General features: G+C 37.4%; 1 protein-coding gene across 4 annotated transcripts in view; it reads right to left on the reverse strand.

Moving 5' to 3' along the window:
- STXBP5L (syntaxin binding protein 5L) overlaps window positions 1-22775 on the reverse strand; it is a 512379-nt gene that overhangs the window by 184237 nt on the left and 305367 nt on the right. For all 4 annotated transcript variants that reach the window (XM_050781882.1, XM_050781881.1, XM_050781884.1 and 1 more), the window contains 2 exons: window positions 15216-15370; window positions 4902-4974 (listed from right to left, as the gene is read on the reverse strand). In XM_050781882.1, coding sequence (XP_050637839.1) covers window positions 4902-4974; window positions 15216-15370 — 228 coding nt within the window. The remainder of the gene's footprint in view (window positions 1-4901; window positions 4975-15215; window positions 15371-22775) is intronic.

The following is a 22775-nucleotide window of genomic DNA, read 5'->3' on the forward strand; positions in this document are numbered from 1 at the left end:
CGGGGTGTTGCTATAAAGATACCTGAAATTGTGGAAGCACTTTAGAAATGAGTGACGGGTAGAAGTTGGAAGAGTTTGGAGAGCTCAGAAGATAAAAATATGAGGGAAAGTTTGGAACTTCTTAGAAATTGGTTAAGTAGTTGTGACCAAAATACTGACAGAAATATGGGTAGAAAAGGCCATGCTAATGAGGTCTCAGACAGAAATTAGGAACTTATTGGGAACTGGAGCAAATATCCCCATTGTTGCACTGCAGCAAAGAACCTGGCTGCATTGTGGCACCGTAGCAAAGAATTTGGCTGCATTGTGGAAGGCTAACCTTAAGAGTGATGACCTTGAGTATCTGGCAGAAAAAAATTCTAAGCAGCAAAGTGCTCAAGAAGTGGCATTGTTGGCCGGGCGCGGTGGCTCAAGCCTGTAATCCCAGCACTTTGGGAGGCCGAGACGGGCGGATCACGAGGTCAGGAGATCGAGACCATCCTGGCTAACACGGTGAAACCCCGTCTCTACTAAAAAAAATACAAAAAACTAGCCGGGCGAGGAGGCGGGCGCCTGTAGTCCCAGCTACTCGGGAGGCTGAGGCAGGAGAATGGCGTGAACCCAGGAGGCGGAGCTTGCAGTGAGCTGAGATCCGGCCACTGCACTCCAGCCTGGGCAACAGAGCGAGACTCCGTCTCAAAAAAAAAAAAACAAAAAAACAAAAGAAGTGGCATTGTTACTTTTAACAGCTTACACTAAATTATGTCCACAATGGAATCACTTAACGGAAGAATCTATAATTAAAAGAAAAGCAGAGCATTAACATTTGAAAAATTTGCAGCCTGGCCATGTGGTAGTAAAGAAAAGAGTGTTTTCAGGAGGGAAATCTAAGCAACTACTTGCTAAAGAGATTAGCATGACCAGTAAGGGAGCAAGGTATTAATAGTCAAGACAATGGACAAAAGGTATTTCAGAAATCTTTGAGGCCACCCATCCCATCACAGTCCCAGGAGCCTAGGAGAACAGAATGGTTTTGGGGGACAGGACCAGGGCACCACTGCCCTGTGCCCCTTTGGGTCGCTGTTCCTTACATTCCTACAACTCCAGCTCCCACTATGGCTCAAATGGACCCAGTTGCTGCTGTGGTTGCTGCTCCAGAGGGCACAAGCCATAAGCCTTGTGAATCCACATGGTGTTAAGTCTGCAGGCACCCAGAACACAAGAGCCATGGAGGCTTGGCAGCTGCCCCCCTAGATATCAGAGGATATATCAAAAAGCCTGGGTGCCCATGCTGAAACCTGTCACATAGGCAGAGCCACCAGCAGTGTGCAACCTCAGTCTGGAAAAGCCTCAGGCATTCAACTCCAACATATGAAAGCAGCCACATGGACTGTGTGCAGCAAAAACATGGGGACAGGACTGCCAAGGCCTTGGGAGACCACTCCTTGCACCAGTGTTTCCAGGATGCAGGACATGGAGTCAAAGAAGATTATTTTGGAGCTTTAAGATTTAATGTCTACTCTGCTGTGTTTTAAAGCTGCATAAGACTTGTTACGCCTTCCTACTGGAATGCAAATGTTTACCCAACACCTATACAACCATTGTTACCTTGGAAGTAAAGAACTTGTTTCATATTTTATAATACTTCAAACTTTTGAACGGATGTTAAAATGAATTAAGATTTTGAGACCATTGGAAAGGAATGATTGTATCTTATATGTGAGGACATGAGTTTTGGGGATTCAGGAGAAGAATGCTATGATTGGGATGTTTTTTACCTTCACAGGGGCAGATTCCTCATGAATAGATTAATGCCTTCCCTCAGGGACGAGTTCCCACTCTTAGTTCCTACGAGAGCTGGTTGTTTAAAAAAGCCTGAAACCTGTCCCCTCTCTCTCTTGCTTTCTTTCTCACCATGTGATTTCTGCACATTCTGACTTCCCTTCACTTTCTGCAATGAGTAGAAACAGCTTGAGACCCTCAACAGATGCAGACACTCAAACTTGGACTTTCTAGACATCAGAATTGTGAACCAAATATCATTTTTCTTTATAAATTATCTAGCCTTGAGTATTCCTTCATAACAATATAAAAGGGACTAAGACAAAGACGTAATAGATAGGAAACTTTTAAACTTTTTGCAGGAATAATGAAAAGATGTGTGTCATATGTAGGTTTGTGTGTATGTGACTGTGTATATCCAAAAGATCATTTCCTATGTAAACTAGAGAACATAGTTGGAATGAAGACTTATGGATGTAATAACTTTCATATCCTCAAGCTTACTATAACCTTAAAAAGGAAATGACTATGAAATCAAATTTAAAATCCCTGTAGCTATTTAGAACATCGTATGTACCAGGCACTGCGCAAGGAGGAAATTAGTATTATTCTATGCCATATCTGTTCCAGGTGTCATCATATAACTTCTGAAACTATGTGTTTTTTTAGGGTAGGAGGTGCCTGTTAGAAAACAGTTTTTTCTCATATTATTAGGAACTTAATTAAAAAATTAGGAGTTTAGTCCAATCTCCAGAAAATATGGGGTGGGGGTGTGTGTGTGTGTGTGTATGTGTATGTGTGTGTGTTCTGGCAGCAGTTCTCTTTCTACCAATCTGAAATGTTGCAGATAGTATCCCAAATAAGAATAGTTATATATGCAAAATCAGGTTAAAGGAATTATTCATGTCTCTTTAAGTGACAAGTAGGTTAAACTAGAGGTACCAGAGGTTAAACTAGATATATCAGAGATTCTCTGTTTCAGAGTACAAATTATTAACATTTCTAAGATTAAAGAGTTAGAAGATAAATGGATCCCCTTGAAGACAAGGCCTACAATTTAGAATTTGATCATAGCAAGAGGTAACAATAATAGGCTCCTGACAAAGTTAAATATTATGAAATTTTTTGAGAAAAATTATTTTAGTACATTGGCAAAGAGTAGGCAAAAAGATATTAAAAAGAGAAGTAGCTAAAAATTTACAAGAGGAATTTAGACATAAAAGTATAAACTGGTTGCTGTGAAAATAGAAATGAAGATATGAATCCAAGAAATCAAGAATAGAAATAATTTCTAAATCCTAATGCTTGCCTTTGGGTTGGGGATTAAATGGAGAGAAAAAGATAAAAAGAAAAAAAAATGAAAAGGATTCCAAAGTTATAACTTGTTTAACATTCAATATAGCTGAGAGGTAACCATTTGGAGGGAAAGAGAACATACTCAGTTTTTGACATGTTAAATTCCATGTAACAGCCAATGAAGTGGGAATGCCACAGAGATTTTAATACATGCTAAAAAAGGTAAAATGTTAGAGAAAACTTGCAAACAAAATGGTAATTCACATACTTATATAGGGTAATGAAAACCACAAGAATGTATGTATACATAAAATGGTAACTTTTATGTTATGCATATTCTGTCACAATAAAATAAAATTTAAACGAAAGAATATATATATACTGTATATATATATAATTTATATATACAGTATATATATAATTTATATATATACAGTATATATATAATTTATATATATAATATATATAATTTATATATATATAATATATATATAATTTATATATATATAATATATATATACACACACACACACATACATACACTGAAGAAAGTGGCCATGAAAGGTAAAGTATAATGGGCCTGCAAGGATGTTAGATACTTAGGCAAAGTATGAGTAACCAACAAATATGACATACAAAGAAGAGCTGAATACCAATGAGATTAGAAGAGTATATTTTAATAAGACTCATATTAGAACTTCTTAGAGGAATAAGCATAAATCCTTACATCTACACAAAAAGTCTTATGTTGATAATTAGGGCAGCTAAGTAGAATTCCCAGTTATGATGATTTCATGGCCCAAATCCTACATCCCTTTTAAAATCCTGAGAATAATATCTGCAAATTAGTATGAGGAAGAACCCTGGATCTTACATTTACAAACAACTTGAAGAGTAGAATTCGGATTGATTTATTCAACAAAAATTTATTGAGATCTGACTCCATGTGGAGACAGAGCCCCTCCTTCATGGAGTCTACAGCCTAGCGGGAAGACAATCTTTAAGCAACAGCAAATAGAAAATTGTATCTGTGTCAAAAGCTATGAAGAGAGAAATGTGGGGGTTATGAGAGCCCATATTAGGATATGTTACCAAATTATACAGATAATGAATTTTTTAAAAAAATAGGGAAGTGATATCTGACTTGAGAATCTTACAGATAAGATGTTGGTAAAGAGAAAAATTGAAGAGAAAGTTATTCCAGGCCAAGGAGAGACAACTTACAAAATTGTATTACAAATATATGAGGCTAAAAAATCAGTGGAAGAACATAAAATGATGGAAATTAGTTTCATGCTATTACCATTATAATAAAAATGGACAGAAGATTTTTACTGACAATGTAAAGGAGTGGAGAGCACCACTATAATAGCAGTATTCTACACTTTTTTCAATTGCCTGTAACATAATGAAAAAGGAAAAAAGTAAAAGAAGGCCCCAGTCTTCTCTGCCCCTGAGATTCTGGTGTTCTGTGTTGTCTGCTGCAGTAGTGCAATAATACTTTTATCATGTGTCATTTTCCATTACTTAGCTATCACATTGCACAAGTTTTCATAATGATTGATTTTCTTTAAGGAAACAACAAAAATGTGATCAATTTTATGTGTCCTGAGTCTTCAATGTTTCTGTCCAAACATCAGGTGCTGCCTTTAAGTTGTCTTACAGTTTTCTCAGTGTTTCCCAAATTCTCCTGGTTTCATTTTCACCATTGAACCAAAGTGCATTTCTGTAATTCTAGCAAACCAATATTCACACAAAGAATATTTTCTATCTAAAGAATACAAATGCCAATTATCTAAAATAAATAGAGTTTAAAAGTGTTAATCTGTACATGGATAACTTACTTGCTTTGTGTCAGATCAACTACAATGAGATCTTTCTCCAGAAGTACTACGACAGCATAGGGTTCTTGAAATTCTACAAGTAAAAAAAAAAAAAAAAGAAAAGTTTCCATATTGTATATATTATAAAATCAGCAAAACTGCACTTCCTTTATCCCTATACAAATATTATTTAAATGATGTGAGAAGACCAAACTATAAACCAAAGTAAGAAGTAACAAAGAGCACTTAAAAAATGTGCTTCTCAAATTTAATATTAAGATCACTAGAAAGAACAACAAAAAATTAAAAGTAGCATAGTATAGAGTTAAATATATCTCAATAATCATGGAGTGATGATAATATTGGATTATGTGAAGACAGTGAATCTGTCACCTGATCTCACAAACATTTATCTTTTTCTTCCATAACCTTTGTATTTTAGATCTGATTTTATGCCTACAAGAAGATGTACTGGGGAATAGTATCTCTGCTTCTCTGGGATATGACATATATTCACATCCGTATAAGAACAACACTGCTTAGAATAAAAAGTTTACTTTAAATTCAATGTAATTAGAAATATATTTATAGGTTGTGTAAACACATCAGATCAATCTGGTTCAACTTTAACATAACAAAGCTCTTCAGTTGCCATGGACAACAGATTGAAGGCCACGAACACGCCAAGATAAACCAAGCATGCAACCACAGGTAGAAGCTAAGTGTCCAGAACAAGGAACATGCACTAAAATTAAGAAGCATACATTGCATGGCGGGCTGCAGGATCCAATCAGACAGCCCTGGTATCACACCAGGGAAGGATCCAATCAGAGCATACCTCCTGACATCATCCTATGGCAAGATCCAATTAGGATCATGCCTCATTACCCTCAGACTATAAAACCTGCCCCAATCCTCAGCTTGGGGAGACAGATTTGAGATCTGTCTCCTTGCCAGTTCACTCACAATAAACCTTTCTTGCTGCAAAAACTTGGTTCTTCAGTGTTTGGCTTTCCATTGTGCATGGGCAAATGGACCCAGTTTAGTTCAACAACAAAGGTGGTGACCCAGATCAGACTTCTCTAAATCCTTTCAGGAGATTTCTGCCTGTGGCTCACTAGCTCCATATTAGGGATGGGATCCACCTGAGGGTCTGAGCAGCTGTCCAGGTGTTTTACTCAGTGATTTGCTCTTGGTTCCTATCTCTCCAGCATGGCCCTGCTGACTTTTGGTGCTTTTACTTTCATTTTTGCAGCAAAGAGAAGTTTTGAATTTTGGAACACATTTTTTCATTATTTTTATTTTTATTTTGTGGTGAATTAATCTCTGTACAAGTGACCAACTCTCAGCTCCTTTCTTATCAACTTCCACTAGGGGGCCTTGTCAACCTCCACAAGGGGGCTTTGTTAGGGGATTTCAACTTTAATTGAAAGGAGAATAAGGGGTATGTTCACGTGGTACTCTTGATTATAAATTTGACTAGGAACTTGACTGGGAACTTGGAACTTGGATGTGTATATGTGTATGTGTTAAGTTTCGGGTTTGTCTAGTCACTTGTTTAATGTTGTTAAGACCACTCAGCAAACCCTGAAGAAGCTGCCAGTGGCAGCCAAGGAGGCCTGACTCAGAGTTGCTGTCTACTCCAATCAACTAGACTGAGCAAATTATTTGCTTGATTATGGGCTGGAGATCAACCTTCCCCATCCAGAATGGATTAAAGATGTCTGAAGCTTACAGGGACAAGTTTGAGCCTTGTCTGTTTGCTCCCATTGAGGGGATCAAACTCAGAGTCCAAAATGCTGTGGTTTGTCTTGTTTGATTGGCTGTTTCTGTTTCTGTTTGTATTCTGATATAAGCAGTAATATTTGGCTTAAACAGTGGTTAACATTTTGATAATACAGAAACAGCCTAATTAGAAAATTATTTAATTGAGGGACTACATTGCTCCCTCCAGCCCTTTTAGGTACTCCTAGGTGACTAGGGGATACCCAACCCATTGGTGATTCACTGGGAAGGAATCTCCATAAGTACCACATTACAGACCCAAAATATATATATCTCTGTCTAGTGCAGGGCCTTGCTCTAACCATCTGAGATAAACCTCCAAGCAAAATGAGGAATGTAATTGTAGCAGGACTTCAGCAGAACAAGGCATAAAGGTCCAACAGTGGCCAAAGAAAATGCTTCTTCCTTTCTTGTGGTCTTTAAAGCCTTCGGGCAATACAGTAACATTGACCCGAACACCCAGGTAACCTAAGAGTTTTATCAGTCAGAGTGCCCCTGGTATAAGAGGAAAACTACAAAAAGTAGAAAAGGTGTTGGGAATATCAATATCTCAAGTAGTCGAGATTGCCTTTAAGGCATTTAATTCATCTTGTTCAAGTCCAGGAAGGGCAAAAGCAATGTAACATGAGACAACAAGCTATGCTGCTTGCTGTGGCTCTTGCCCACAACCAGTTGAGGCACAAGATGGAGCATGCTAGGAAAAACAAATGGCCATGGGTAAGACCCCTAGAGACCCCACTGCTGGCCAAAATGGCCATACAGTCTTGAGGCCACGATGTGCATATTGTAAACAAGAGGACCATTGGAAATGGGAACGCCCTAACCATCCTGGGCAGGTGGAGGAAGAAGCTGCCCATCAATCAGCCCACCAGATACCACAGTTTCTGATAGGATTAAAAATAATGGGACTGGGGATCCTCTATGATCTAGGAACGCTGGGTAATAACTAATGTAGAAAAGAGACTTACGAGCTTTCTAATTTACTCTAGAGCTAAACTTCTTCCACTAGCTCCTCTCTTCCTGCCGGTCCACCTGACTACTTTGCTACTCTGGTTTCTCTGAAATTCAGTAAGGGGCTTCAGCTACATGGAACAGAAAAATTTAAACTAAAAATGTTAGTTTGACAGTGATGAAGTATGAATCTAACTGCCCCTTTCAACTAGTGAGTTATGCCTGACATATGGCTAAAGTTTTAAAAATTAAAGCTACATGATCATTATTTGTATCTGGCTGCATGTACAAGTCTGGCTGTATTTGTCTATGATACCAAATTGACTTACAAATAGATGAGTACTCATAAATCAAGCAAATAAGACCAGGCACTTTTCAAGTTCATGTGACTTAGAAATTTTTTGGCAAATGGGAAGAGTTCAAGATTGTCGAATTGATGGGAATGCCTGTGTCCTCTGAATTATTGGACTTTAAGGTCATTACTTTTATAATGTTTGCCTGACATGCAGTTATATAAAATAATTAATAGATAAATAATTTGGAATGATGACTAGCTTTGTCTATTACCTGTTTTCATAAGTAATCTCAGCACACTGCTAAAAACAAAGAAATAAAGGTAAATGGGATAAATAGCTATAAATAAATTTTTATGTAATTTGAAATCCTAAATTAAATAATAGATACTCATTAAATGTACAAGGCATTTTCAAATGTGATAAAAACTGAAACAAACTGCTGAACATAAATAGAGTTGTCCTTGGTTTCTTAAATTTAATAGAAAGACTAGAAAGACTAATAGAAAGATTAAATATGCATAAAAATATGTTATAGGGAAATATCTTTTTCTGACAATTATAAAATGGCTCTTGGCCAAGCATGGTGGCTCATGCCTATAATCTCAGCACTTTGGGAGGCTAAGGTGGGAGGATTGCTTGAGGCCAGAAGTTTGAGACCACCCTGGGTAACAAGGCAAGACTACATCTCTACAAAAATAAAATAATTAGCCAGGTATGGTGACACACACTTAGAGTTTCAGCTACCTGGGAGGCTGAGGTGAGAGGATTGCTTGAGCCCAACAATTTGAGGCTGCAGTGAGCCATGATCATGACACTGCACTCGAGCCTGGGCAAAAGAGCAAGACCCTGTCTCTAAAACAAACATAAAAAATTGAAAAATATTAAAAATAAAATGGTTCTTATCTATTAAATAATGATATGTAACAGGCAATTCAAGATTTTGTACTTCCTATGTTTTTAATAAAATTTAAGGTTACTAGAAGCTAAAAATTCCAGTTGATATATGATTCTGTATATAAAATATACCAAAGTCAGGTGTGTTTAATAAGAGAAAAAAATTATAAGTGGAAAAAATGTCTTTTATTGAGAAAAATATTTTTTTCTAAGTCAAAGGTTATTTAAAGGGAGTGTCAAAATGTGGATTTAGGAAGGAAATAGAAACAAGATAGAAAGGAACTGTAAATAAGAGAGAGAGAAAGAGATATAAGAAAAGTTATAGATGTAAAGATAAGAGAATAATTTTGTATGAGAAAGTCTTGCATGGTAAATCTTTTTCCTAGAGTGACATGATTGCTTACTTAAGAAGAAAGAGGACATATAGAGTGAGGCAGAGTGTCTCAGTAATCCATAGATGGTCTGAGTAAATCATGATAAGGTTCATGAATGGGAACTTGTGAAGGAAATTCTGGGTGTGATTAAGCTGGCTATAATTAAAAGAAATTATTTGTGACAGTCTTTCCAAAGAATAAACTTTGATGTTAAAATACACTGATACAAAGTTTAAAAATTTGGTCCCCTATGTTAAAACAACAAAGGCTTCTTTTCTTTTCTTTTTCTTTTTCCTTTTTTTTTTTTTTGAGACAGAGTCTCACTCTGTCGCCCAGGCTGGAGTGCAGTGGCCGGATCTCAGTTCACTGCAAGCTCCACCTCCCGGGTTTACGCCTTTCTCCTGCCTCAGCCTCCCGAGTAGCTGGGACTACAGGCACCCGCCACCCACCGCCCGCCCGGCTAGTTTTTTGTATTTTTTAGTAGAGACAGGGTTTCACCGTGTTAGCCAGGATGGTCTTGATCTCCTGACCTCGTGATCCGCCCGTCTCGGCCTCCCAAAGTGCTGGAATTACAGGCGTGAGAGCCACTGCACCCAGTCAACAAAGATTTCTTAAATATTAATTGCTTTTAGTAAGATTGCAAGAGGTTTTGATTTTTAATTCTGAAATGTGTTTAACAACCATCCTCTGATTTACGAACACGTTTCTATTTCTGTCACGCCTCTTCCTGAGAACTACCTAGTTTCTCTGGTTTTACTTTTATCCTGAAGGTCCAGAAAAGCAATGTTTTATTCAGTATAACTTGATTGAGTACTATTGGCTTTTCTTTATATGTCTGAATTATTTTATGTAACCAGAACTTCATATGCTCTTGCTAAGAACCATATATTCCCTGCTCAAGGAATATTTGAGCCTAGGAAACATAGATTCTGTCCTGTACTTCATGCTGTCCTTGTTGGGTTTTGACTACTTCAGAAAACTGAGCCTTTACAAGGGTTAAGGTTTTTACATCCATGTAACTTTCTGTATTGCTTTTGAAGTCTTCTGATTTTTATTCTTACTTTGACTGAATAAGTAACTATTATTTAGCAGTGAACTACCATTCTATTAAAGAAAGTAGTTTTTGAACTTTTTGACAACTTTGGCAGGTCTCTCCAGGGCCCAATCTTAAATTAAGCCTTTTGGCCTAAAATTAATTTTACAATTTTCCACATAGGCCCCCCTGAAGAGCCTCAAAGGGTTTATCTCTCATCTTGTACAGATATTAAATGATTAGGTTTATTTGGTAAATAATACAGGAAGTTCTGTCAAATAAGGAATGGTGTTTAACTTCCCTTAAGTTATATTTGTGTGTGTTATTAAAATGTGTGAAATTGTATAGGATCCCTAAAATTCTGATATGCCAAGATATGTGTCATAATAATGATTATTATGTTAAATGATTGTGTGCCACCGAAATATCTAAATTGCCTTGTCAATTGAAAATTCTCATCGTATCTTTGGCTATGATTTTTCTGGCTTTTTGTCATCCACAGCAATTGTTTTAAATTCTTCTCTAGAAGTACTTGCAATGAGCTATAGTCTAAAATTGCTAATCAAAATAAAGAAAAAAAATTTTTTTGAAACACAGTCTTACTCTGTTCCCCAGGTTGGAGTACAGTGATGCAATCATAGCTCGCTGCAGTTTCCATCTCCTGGGCTCAAGCTTGATCCTCCTACCTCAGCCTCTGGAGTAGCTAAGACTACAGACATGTATGACTACACCCAGATAATTTTTTTGCCTTTTAGTAGAGACAGGTCTTGCTATGTTGTGCAGGCTGGTCTTGAAATCCTGACCTCAAGCTATCCTACCACACAGCCTGCCAAAGTGCTGGGATTACAGGTGTGAGCCACTGCACCTGGCCAACCAAACAAAATTATTTAAATGAAATTAAGTAATTGATAAGGATAATGTTTTTGTTGCTTAAATGTTTTATTTTCCAAATTCAAGGAAATTTTCTGACATAAGCTATCTATAGTTTGCAGTATTTTGGTAAAGTATCCTCTGTTGAACAAAGGTGGAAGCATTTGGTTTTTTTTCCCTACATGATTCCTTAAAATTCAGAAGCTATAAATGAGTATTCTTATTTTTATTTATGTAAGTTAAATAAAAATCTTATCTCTCTTGAAAACAGGAAACAATTGGGAACATTGGTTATATTACCAAGGTATAGACTGAAATGTTATATGTAAGAATGTGCCTAAAATGCCTGTCTTCGGGAGTTCCTAGCTTTACAGTGAGTATGTAAAAACTGTCACTTTCTGGTAGGCCCAAGAACCTTAAGACTATAAGTAAAATCTAACGCCTGACTTGGTCTGGCCATCTAGCTTCAAGAGGTTCTAATATCTGAGATTTCTTATATGATCAATGTGGAGAGGAAAAGTTATGCTTCTAAGTAAATCAAAAGTTTATCTGTTACTAGATTCTAACATTGTGCATTGCCCTCAAGTCCTTGTTATTTGGCTATGGACTGGACTAGATTCTGAATTCTCGTAAGATCCTCTAATATTTGGTTATAACTAAATCCTGATGGAGTCCCCTAGTCCTCTTCCCACAGTCCAGACTAGGGATGCTCTGGGGACATTCAGGGTATTTCTCCTTTTAAAATCTAACTAACTAGATGAATTAAAATATCAGAATTGGACACAAACTGGACCCATAGGATACTATAGTCTCCTTGTCTCAAAGAAGTTGATGTTGTCTCTTCTTTTGTAAAAGCCACAGTGAAAATAGCAACGGGGCCCCCCTCACTGTCTGTGTTCCACACTCTAATGGGGCTCTCCTCAATTCACGTCACAAGAAGCCTAGCAAACTATGCAATTCTTTTTCTGTTCTCACCTCCCCTTACCATGACCCAATATAACTTGCTTAATTCCGCCACTTTACTTATCTTTCCTGATGTCAGGTTTGTCCAACAGGCAGAACTGCATGCTCTTACTAGACATGTCTTTTAGCCAAAGGTAAAATGGCCAATTACTTACACAGATGGCAAGCATGCCTTGGGATAGCTCACAACCTTAGTATCTGTGTGAAATATGTCCACAATACCATATTGGAAAACCATTTCACGCCTTCATGGACCACTTCACATTACCAAAAAGTCCCTTTGAGGCATGGCAACAATATTTTTTTCAGCTCCCCATCTCTCAAGGATATTGGTATGTACTAGTTACAGTTTGCATGTTTTAGCATTGCACTGAAGCCTTCTATTGTCAACAGGCCACAGCCATGGCAGTAGTTAAGGACCTGTTGGAAAATTTATACCAACATGAGAAGTCTCTTAAGGGGTTCATAATGCACGAGGAACTCATTTTGCAGAGCAAATTATTTAAAACATTTGTATAATTTGGCCTATTTATCAACATTTCAATTGTGCTTACAACTTCTAGTCCTCTGGACTGGTGAAACAGACCAAGGGAATAATAAAAGCCCAATTGGCAAAGAATTGTGGTGTGCCATTTAGCCTGCAATGGCCCAAGGCCCTTTCTTTAGTCCTCCTTAACCCTGGCATGCTTTCAGTGTTCCTTCGTAGAGTTCTAAATTCATCCAGATGGTCAGGGTAGCCAACACATTTGTGGTAGTTTCTAATCTTTACTGATCCCCTTCCAACTAGGACTCCTCATTGGCAGTCATTTCTGCTTGTCCCATTGGCCCCTGTACACCTCCTGGGAAAGGATTTTGTACAAATCTGCCAGGTCCATATTTCCTTCTCCCAGAAAGGGGGAAATAATATTAGAGTTATCCTCACAAGGAGATCTGGCCTCAGAACTGGCTTTTACCCTAATTCTCATCTCTCAAGTTGGCCTCATTAACGCTACTGACCCTCCTCTCCAAGAGCTACCAATTGTGCCCCAAGAGTCCTGGGGCACAATCCAACACCAATGATAATCCCAGACATTACAGCTGGGGATGTACTCAAGGATGCGATTTACTTGGAGAATAATCCTCTAATGAAGGAGCTAGATTAGGAAGGTTTCTGGGGTCCTGGTTTGGACTAGGTTCTGCTTGAGATGGGTATATGGTCAGAAACGTTTCTGGCACTGTCAAGAGAGTTAAAGTACATCTCCTAGCTTGTGACAAGTGAAAAGGTCCATCCTCATTACCACTTTCCTAAAAAACAAAGGTTTTTATATATGGCTTGAAAGTGAATAGGAATGGTTACATTGCATTTATACTTTATTGAACATTATTAGAAATTGTCCTAACATCTCTACCAACGTGCAGACATTTATATACACACAGACCACACATTCTCAATTTCTATTGCTCACACATCTTCTTTCTCGAGGCTTTTCATAGGACGCATTTTCCTAAGCTCAGCTGTTGGTCCTCTGTTCTTTCTTCATACATTCTTTCATCATTCATTTTTGTAACTCCAAAGAACACTTATATTCTGATGATTCATAAATATTACAAGACAGTTTCTCTCTTCTTCTGTTCTCTAAACAACTCTACTGTCTCATAATCAGACTTACCTTTCTCTCTTTCCAAACACTGCTATTACTATGCATGAAACCATGACTATTTAGCTTAAAAATTAATACATTATTTATACTCTGAACCATACAACTCAGCACTTAATTAAGGTCTTTCATTACTTAAACTTAACAAGTCATAATAATCTCACTCATCTGACCAGATTTTTTGCAATTTGACATCAGAGATTAGTTTAATACTTTATCTGTATGCTCAACAAGTTCTTGTAGTACTGGGGCCATAGAATGATTCAATACTTATTTGACAATTAAAAACATAAGTAAATTGTCTGTCCCTAGTAACTTTTGGAAATAAAGTGCTACACTATTATTTAATATCAATTTATCCCATCTTTTAAATGTGAGACTAAATAAAGTAAGTTAATACACATAATAATGGAACTCACAACATATATATGTTTATAGTTAGGAAGTATGCTCACTTAACCTTCCAGTAGTCATGTGGAGACCATATTACTATTCACTTTCTACAAATGATAAATAAAACTCATAAATGTAAAGTGACTTGCCCAAGGTCACCTAGCTAGTAAGTGGCAGAGCTAAATCATAACCTCACATATTTTGTCCTCAAGTCCAGTGCTCTTTCCCTTATATCTGCATATTCCCTCTTAAAAACATAGTAATGTATATACACATACTATGTTGTTGTAACATGATGTGTATTTCCTTTTTTATGTTTTCACTTTTCTCACTTTTTAGATTTATTTATTTATTTATTTATTTATTTATTTGAGATGGAATCTCATTATGTTGCCCAGGCTGGTCTCGAACTCTTGAACTCAAACGATCTGCCTGCCTTGCCCTCTCAAAGTATGAACCACCACACCTGGCCACATTATTAAAATATTTCATCATCATTAGATTTCATTATACAGATTGCATAACAACATAACTAGTTGTTGTGTTTACAAAAAGTCTTTATATTCAGGATAATAAAAATATATAAGCATTTCTCCTCCCAAAGGCCCTTCTGACTATTTTCAAAATTTTAAAAAGTCATTATCCACACATCCGCAATCCTAGAGGAATCAGAGGTGCTGCAGTTGCATCTGAAGCAAAGCCAGATGTGAAACAGATGCAGCACCACCACAGTTACAGATTACTGATATCAGGTAAGTGCTTTAACTTTGATTGGCTTTGGGATGGAATTGATGGAGCTGGTCTGAGAGAGGCTATTAAGAGACCTCAGCTTCCCCAAGTGATTTCACCCTGGACCCTTATCAGACCCTCCCAGCTCAGCTTCCACCATCTAATCAAAGTTTAAAGCACTTACCTGATATTAGAACCTGAAATGCCAGGATTGCTGTACTACGTCTGTGTTATTTCCAGTTTGTCAAGTAGGTACAATTGCAGAACCTGTTCCAGCACCTGTAGCTCACAGTATTATACCACAGTAGACATCCACTGCCAAAACTGAAAATATTTAACCTTAATTTTGTTAGAAACTTGTCATTTCAAAAATGATTTTCAACATTAATAGTTTCATTTTAGTTACTTACCATTTGGATAGGGCGTTTCACATAAAGTTAGAAATTCAACAATAGGATGATCCATTTCAAGTACTGTAATTGCTTTTCCATGCATGATGGTTAAACTTGGTCTTCTACAAGCTTTGTCATAGGACAGCCCACCAGAGAATATTATGAATGGTTCGCTACATAGGAAAAAAACATTAATGAGACTCAGAAGTCATTTAAAATGACACAAAGTCACAGGACTGAACCTATAAAGAACAGGTTTTGTTGTATACCATATAATATGACAGCAAAAACTTGCCTGGCTCAAAATTTCTCATTCAATAACCTACTATTCTACCATTTCCCATTTTCTAGATGTACATTCTCACTATTAAATTTACTAATGGATCAGTCTAAAGATGTTGGGGTAGGTTTGGGGAAAGGCAGTGAGCTTGGAGAGAGGTAGATGTGCTCACTGACTCTCAAAAGGACATCTTCACATACATTAGTTGGTTCTCAAACTCTAAATCACTATCATTGGAGTATTAGTCTATGTTAGAATATCAGATTAACTAGCTGGCCTGTGGGGCCTAAAATTTCTACAAGAGAAAAGAGACAAATTTTAATATAAAATGAAATGTGACAGTGGAAAGCTCAGAATGGCAGAGGGTAAAATAAGAATTCTAGATAATGGAGTTTCTGTGAAAAAAGAGTAAAGATAAAAAGATGGAGAAAGGTAATATGTAAGAGAAGAATAGCTAATCAAAGATAAATTGCCTTTTCTATTTTACTTGTGGGCAGTCTATATATCTATATATCCTCTATATATCTTGCTCAACTAACTTACACAAGGTTTTGGGTCTGTTGCTTTATAAGACACAATTAGATAGCAGAGTGGGGTTAAGATGCCTCTAAAACATTATAGCTATCTGAAAATTATGAAATCTTTTCACAGTTTTTCATTTTTCATTTCTCAAATCAATACTTACATATCTCTAGTGTAGGTGTACAAAAGAAAAAGTGTGTTAGCAGGAAGTATTTTCAAGAAGTCAGAAGTAAATACCAAATTGAAAATATTCTTTTTTTTTTTTTTTTTTTTTTTTTTTTTTTTTTGAGACAGAGTCTCGCTCTGTCGCCCAGGCTGGAGTGCAGTGGCGGGATCTCAGCTCACTGCAAGCTCCGCCTCCCGGGTTCACGCCATTCTCCTGCCTCAGTCTCCCGAGTAGCTGGGACTACAGGCGCCCGCCACCTCGCCCGGCTAGTTTTTTGTATTTTTTAGTAGAGATGGGGTTTCACCGTGTTAGCCAGGATGGTCTCGATCTCCTGACCTCGTGATCCGCCCGTCTCGGCCTCCCAAAGTGCTGGGATTACAAGCTTGAGCCACCGCGCCCGGCCGAAAATATTCTTTTCTAATTTTTTTAAAGAACTAGAGGCTTTTATTGTATCGAATTATTTGAGAACATAATGCTCATCTACATAATTCACTTACATCCCATTTGCTAAGCTGAAGAATCTACTTGTTTCTAGAAATCGCTCTATGAGATTTCTTTTTCTCTTCTATTTTGTACTGTTTGAGGCACCAAACATTATCAGTGGGACATTTACTAATCTTATGCTAGCTATATAACCAAAAAGGGGGGCTTTTTAAGAAAGTTTCTAAACAAACCTACATATAAAATGCATGTACTATTTTCTGTTTATAATTCTATCTTAATATTCTCACATAAATATTTGAGTTATAAGCAAAATAAACAAAAATACTCTAACTTATTTTACTTCAGTTGATTTGAGTACTAGTCTTGCACCAGTGATTTGATATGGTAAATCACCCAACTACTAATGGTGCCATTAAAAAGCACATTTGTTATTTCTATAAAATGTATATTTATATTATTAATAAGATTTATCCAGATTTAAAAAGCATTTCTAATACAGTTATTTATGAAATAGTGGGGGGGGGGGTTACCTTTGTTTGTTGCTTTGTTTTGCAAATAAAAAGGCCATGACTTAAGAGAATGTAGTATCTTTTCATAAATATTAAGCTTAATTATCTACTATTAATGTTAATAAAGGCCATAGGTATCTATTTTTTTCCTGTGTATAAGTAGGTGAATTTACTCTCATTCCCTAATACTAATCCAAACATAGGATAAGTAGCAATTTACTTCCCCTGCTTTTTTGTATATACATTGGAAATATGTCCTCTCCAATATTGAAAGGAAGTAAAATTTCTTCTGCTCTAATTATGACTCTGCATCAGAATACTCTGGGTGTGAATTTAGTTGTTAATATTTATGCATTTCTCTATAAACTACTGAGTGATTACATAAAAAGTTACTTCCTCAAGAAAGTGCTCAGGGAACCACTCATGGTTAACTGTACTAAATATTTAATTATCATATTAAATCCTCATAAGCAATGTCCTCACTTTATTAATGAGGTTAAATAACAGCTAAGAAGAAACAACCAAAAGAAAATTGAGATCTACCAGACTTCAAAGCCTGTGATTCTAAACACTCCTATATATTGCCTCTAGTAATAAATAGCTACCATTTACTGAGTGCTTACCATGTGGCATATATTGTGCTATGTGTACATATAAAGTAAATTTTGTGTAATCCTCACAACAACCTTGACAAAGAAAGTACTATTAGTCCCATTTTATACATGAAGAATCTGGGATTAATGCAGATTAAACTTGTCCAGGATCAAGAAGCTAGTGAGTACCAGGACAAAGATTCAAACCCAGACTCAAAAGCCCACATTTTTCATTTTTCATTTAATGTTTCTCAAACTGTGGAATACAACGTGGTAGTTGTTCAGCAGAAAAAAATTAAATTTGATAATTTGATAAGCACTTGCAAAACCATATCTTCTTTTAGGAATTTTGCATTTCATAGCATATGTTAAAAATTATGAGAAATCATATGGCAAGCAATCCAATTTACTTTTATAGAATTCAGAATTTCTCACATTTATTAGATTTCAGGTCCCTTTTATTCCATGAATATCATTAGTAATTAAAGGAACACAGTTGTTTGATAATGTTGTACCACACTACATGTTGTAGCACACTAAACTGTGTCAGGTGTTATTTAATACAAAGATTCTATTAAGGGATAACTATCAGATGGACTCTTATAAAAGAAATATATGACCATATACTTGAAATGTCCTCATACTTAAAGAAAGCATTAATAAAAAATAACAAATTATGGATACATAACGTGTATGAATCTCAAAGGCATTCTGCTGAGTGAAAGAAGCTAGGCTTAAAAAGTTACATAATATATAACCGCATATATATAACAGTCTCCAAAATGCAAAACTATAGTGATGCAGAACAGATCAGTGGTTGCCAAGGGTTAGGAGTTGGGGAGAGGAGTGACTATAAAGGAACAGAATGGGAAAGTTGTGGGAAATGATGGAAATATTCTTTATTCTTATTGTGGTGATAGTTTTAGAAATCTATACATGTGTTTAGAAACATGAAACTGTATGCCAAAAGAAAAATAGTTAATCTACTGTAAGTATAATCTGTAAAATACATAAAGAAAACAGCATTAAAAGTTTGCTCCAATGAAGGCAACAAGATTAAACAAGTTATGTATCATAATATAATAAATATTGAATGCTAACATATATTGAGTATTTATTATATTCTAGGCATCGTATGCAGAATTTTACATGCATTATTTTATTTAATCCTTATCACATCCAAATGAGATAACTACTATTATTATCTCCATTTAACAGATGGGTATATTGAGGCTTGGAGAACTTAATTATACATAAAGTTCCTGCCATAATAGGAACAGATTAAAAGACTAGCAGAAAATAATTTTTTTTTTAAATTATACTTTAAGTTCTAGGTTACATGTGCACAACGTACAGGTTTGTTACATATGTATACATGTGCCATGTTGGTGTGCTGCATCCATTAACTCGTCATTTACATTAGGTATATCTCCTAATGCTATCCCCCTCCCTCCTCCCTCGTCCCCACAATAGGCCCTGGTGTGTGATGTTTCCCTTCCTGTGTCCAAGTGATCTCATTGTTCAATTCCCATCTATGAGTGAGAACATGTGGTATTTGGTTTTATGTTCTTGTGATAGTTTGCTGAGAATGATGGTTTCCAGCATCCATGTCCCTACAAAGGACATGAACTCATCCTTTTTTATGTCTGTATGGTATTCCATGGTGTATAGGTGCCACATTTTCTTAATCCAGTCTGTCACTGATGGACATTTGGGTTGATTCCAAGTCTTTGCTATTGTGAATAGTGCCACAATAAACATATGTGTGCATGTGTCTTTATAGCAGCATGACTTATAATCTTTTGGGTATATCCCCAGTAATGGGATGGCTGGGTCAAATGGTATTTCTGGTTCTAGATCCTTGAGGAATCGCCACACTGTTTTCCACAATGGTTGAACTAGTTTACACTCCCACCAACAGTGTAAAAGTGTTCCTATTTCTCCACATCCTCTCCAGCACCTGTTGTTTCCTGAAGCATTCCCTTTGAAAACTGGCACAAGACAGGGATGCCCTCTCTCACCACTCCTATTCAACATAATGTTGGAAGTTCTTGTTAGGGCAATCAGGGAAGAGAAAGAAATAAAAGATATTCAGTTAGGAAAAGAAGTCGTCAAATTGTCCCTGTTTCCAGATGACATAATTGTATATTTAGAAAATCCCATCACCTTAGCCCCAAATCTCCTTAAGCTGATAAGAAACTTCAGCAAAGTCTCAGGATACAAAATCAATGTGCAAAAATCACAAGCATTCTTATACACCAGTAACACACAAACAGAGAGCCAAATCACGAATGAACTTCCATTCACAATTGCTTCAAAGAGAATAAAATACCTAGGAATCCAACTTACAAGGGATGCAAAGGACCTCTTCAAGGAGAACTACAAACCACTGCTCAGTGAAATAAAAGAGGACACAAACAAATAGAAGAACATGCCATGCTCATGGATAGGAAGAATCAATATCGTGAAAATGGCCATACTGCCCAAGGTAATTTATACATTCAATGTCATCCCCATTAAGCTGCCAATGAGTTTCTTCACAGAATTGGAAAAAACTGCTTTAAAGTTCATATGGAACCAAAAAAGACCCCACATTGCCAAGACCATCCTAAGCCAAAAGAACAAAGCTGGAGGCATCATGCTACCTGACTTCAAACTATACTACAAGGCTACAGTAACCAAAATAGCATGGTACTGGTACCAAAATAGAGATATAGACCAATGGAACAGAACAGAGTCCTCAGAAATAATACCACACATCTACAGCCATCTGATCTTTGACAAAGCTGACAAAAACAAGAAATGGGGAAAGGATTCCCTATTTAATAAATGGTGCTGGGAAAATTGGTTAGCCATAAGTAGAAAGCTGAAACTGGATCCTTTCCTTACTCCTTACACGAAAATTAATTCAAGATGGATTGATTAGAGACTTAAATGTTAGACCTAAAACGATAAAATCCCTAGAAGAAAACCTAGGTAATACCATTCAGGACATAGGCATGGGCAAGGACTTCATGTCTAAAACACCAAAAGCAATGGCAACAAAAGCCAAAATTGACAAATGGGATCTCATTACACTAAAGAGCTTTTGCACAGCAAAAGAAACTACCATCAGAATGAACAGGCAACCTACAGAATGGGAGAAAATTTTTGCAATCTACTCATCAGACAAAGGGCTAACATCCAGAACGTATAAAGAACTCAATCAAATTTACAAGAAAAAAACAAACAACCCCATCAAAAAGTGGGCAAAGGATATGAACAGACATTTCTCAAAAGAAGACATTCCTACAGCCAACAGACACATGAAAAAATGCTCATCATCAATCACCATCAGAGAAAATAATTTCCTTTAGCTTAAGAGAACCTAATAATTGTAAAGGTAGTCACTATATACATCAATATTCCTGATGATGGCCGAATAGGAACAGCTCCAGTCTCCAGCTCCCAGCACGAGCAACACAGAAGACAGGTGATTTCTGCATTTTCAACTGAGGTACTGGGTTCATCTCACTAGGGAGTAGCAAGCAATCGGTGCTGGTCAGCTGCTGTAGCCCGACCAGTGAGAGCTGAGGCAGGGCGATGCATCGCCTCACCTGGGAAATGCAAGGGGGAAGGGAATCCCTTTTCCTATCCAGGGGAAGTGAGACACACAACACCTGGAAAATCAGGTAACCCCCACCCCAATACTGCACTTTAAGCAAACGGGCACATCAGGAGATTATGTCCCACACTTGGCCAGGAGGGTCCCACGCCCACGGAGCCTTCCTCATTGCTAGCACAGCAGTCTGCGATCTACCGACAAGGCAGCAGCGAGGCTGGGGGAGGGGCACCCGCCATTGCTGAGGCTTAAGTAGGCAAACAAAGCCCTGGGAAGATCGAACTGGGTGGAGCTCACAGCAGCTCAAGGACGCCTGCCAGTCTCTGTACACTCCACCACTGGGGACAGGCCACAGCTAAACAACAACAACAACAACAACAACAAAAAGCAGCAGAAACCTCTGCAGACACAAATGACTCTGTCTGACAGCTTTGAAGAGAGCAGTGGATCTCCCAACACGGAGGTTGAGATCTGAAAACGGACAGACTGCCTGCTCAAGTGGGTCCCTGACCCCTGAGTAGCCTAACTGGGAGACATCCCCCACTAGGGGCAGACCGACACCCCACACCTCACACGGTGGAGTACACCCCTGAGAGGAAGCTTCCAAAGCAAGAATCAGACAGGTACACTCGCTGTTCAGCAGTATTCTATCTTCTACAGCCTCTGCTGCTGACACCCAGAAAGCAGAGTCTGGAGTGGACCTCAGGCAATCTCCAACACACCTACAGCTGAGGGTCCTGACTGTTAGAAGGAAAACTAACAAACAGGAAGGAAACCCACACCAAAACCCCATCAGTACAACACCATCATCAAAGACCAGAGGCAGATAAAACCACAAAGATGGGAAAAAGCAGGGCAGAAAAGCTGGAAATTCAAAAAATAAGAGCACAACTCCCCCTCCAAAGGAACGCAGCACATCGCCAGCAACAGATCAAAGCTGGATGGAGAATGACTTTGACGAGATGAGAGAAGAAGGCTTCAGTCCATCAAACTTCTCAGAGCTAAAGGAGGAATTAGGTACCCAGTGCAAAGAATCTAAAAATCTTGAAAAAAGAGTGGAAGAATTGATAACCAGAATAATTAATGCAGAGAAGGCCATAAACGAATAGACAGAGATGAAAACAATGACACGAGAAATACGTGACAAATGCACAAGCTTCAGTAACCGACTCGATCAACTGGAAGAAAGAGTATCAGCGATTGAAGATCAAATGAATGAAATGAAGCGACAAGAGAAATCTAAAAAAAAAAGAAGAAAAAGAAAAGAACAAAACCTGCAAGAAGTATGGGATTATGTAAAAAGACCAAATCTACGTCTGATTGGGGTGCCTGAAAGTGAGGGGGAAAATGGAACCAAGTTGGAAAACACTCTTCAGGATATCATCCAGGAGAACTTCCTCAACCTAGTAGGGCAGGCCAACATTCAAATTCAGGAAATACAGAGAACACCACAAAGATACTCC

This window comes from Macaca thibetana, chromosome 2 (genome assembly GCF_024542745.1).
Source record: "Macaca thibetana thibetana isolate TM-01 chromosome 2, ASM2454274v1, whole genome shotgun sequence".
NCBI classification, from domain to species: Eukaryota; Metazoa; Chordata; class Mammalia; order Primates; family Cercopithecidae; genus Macaca; species Macaca thibetana.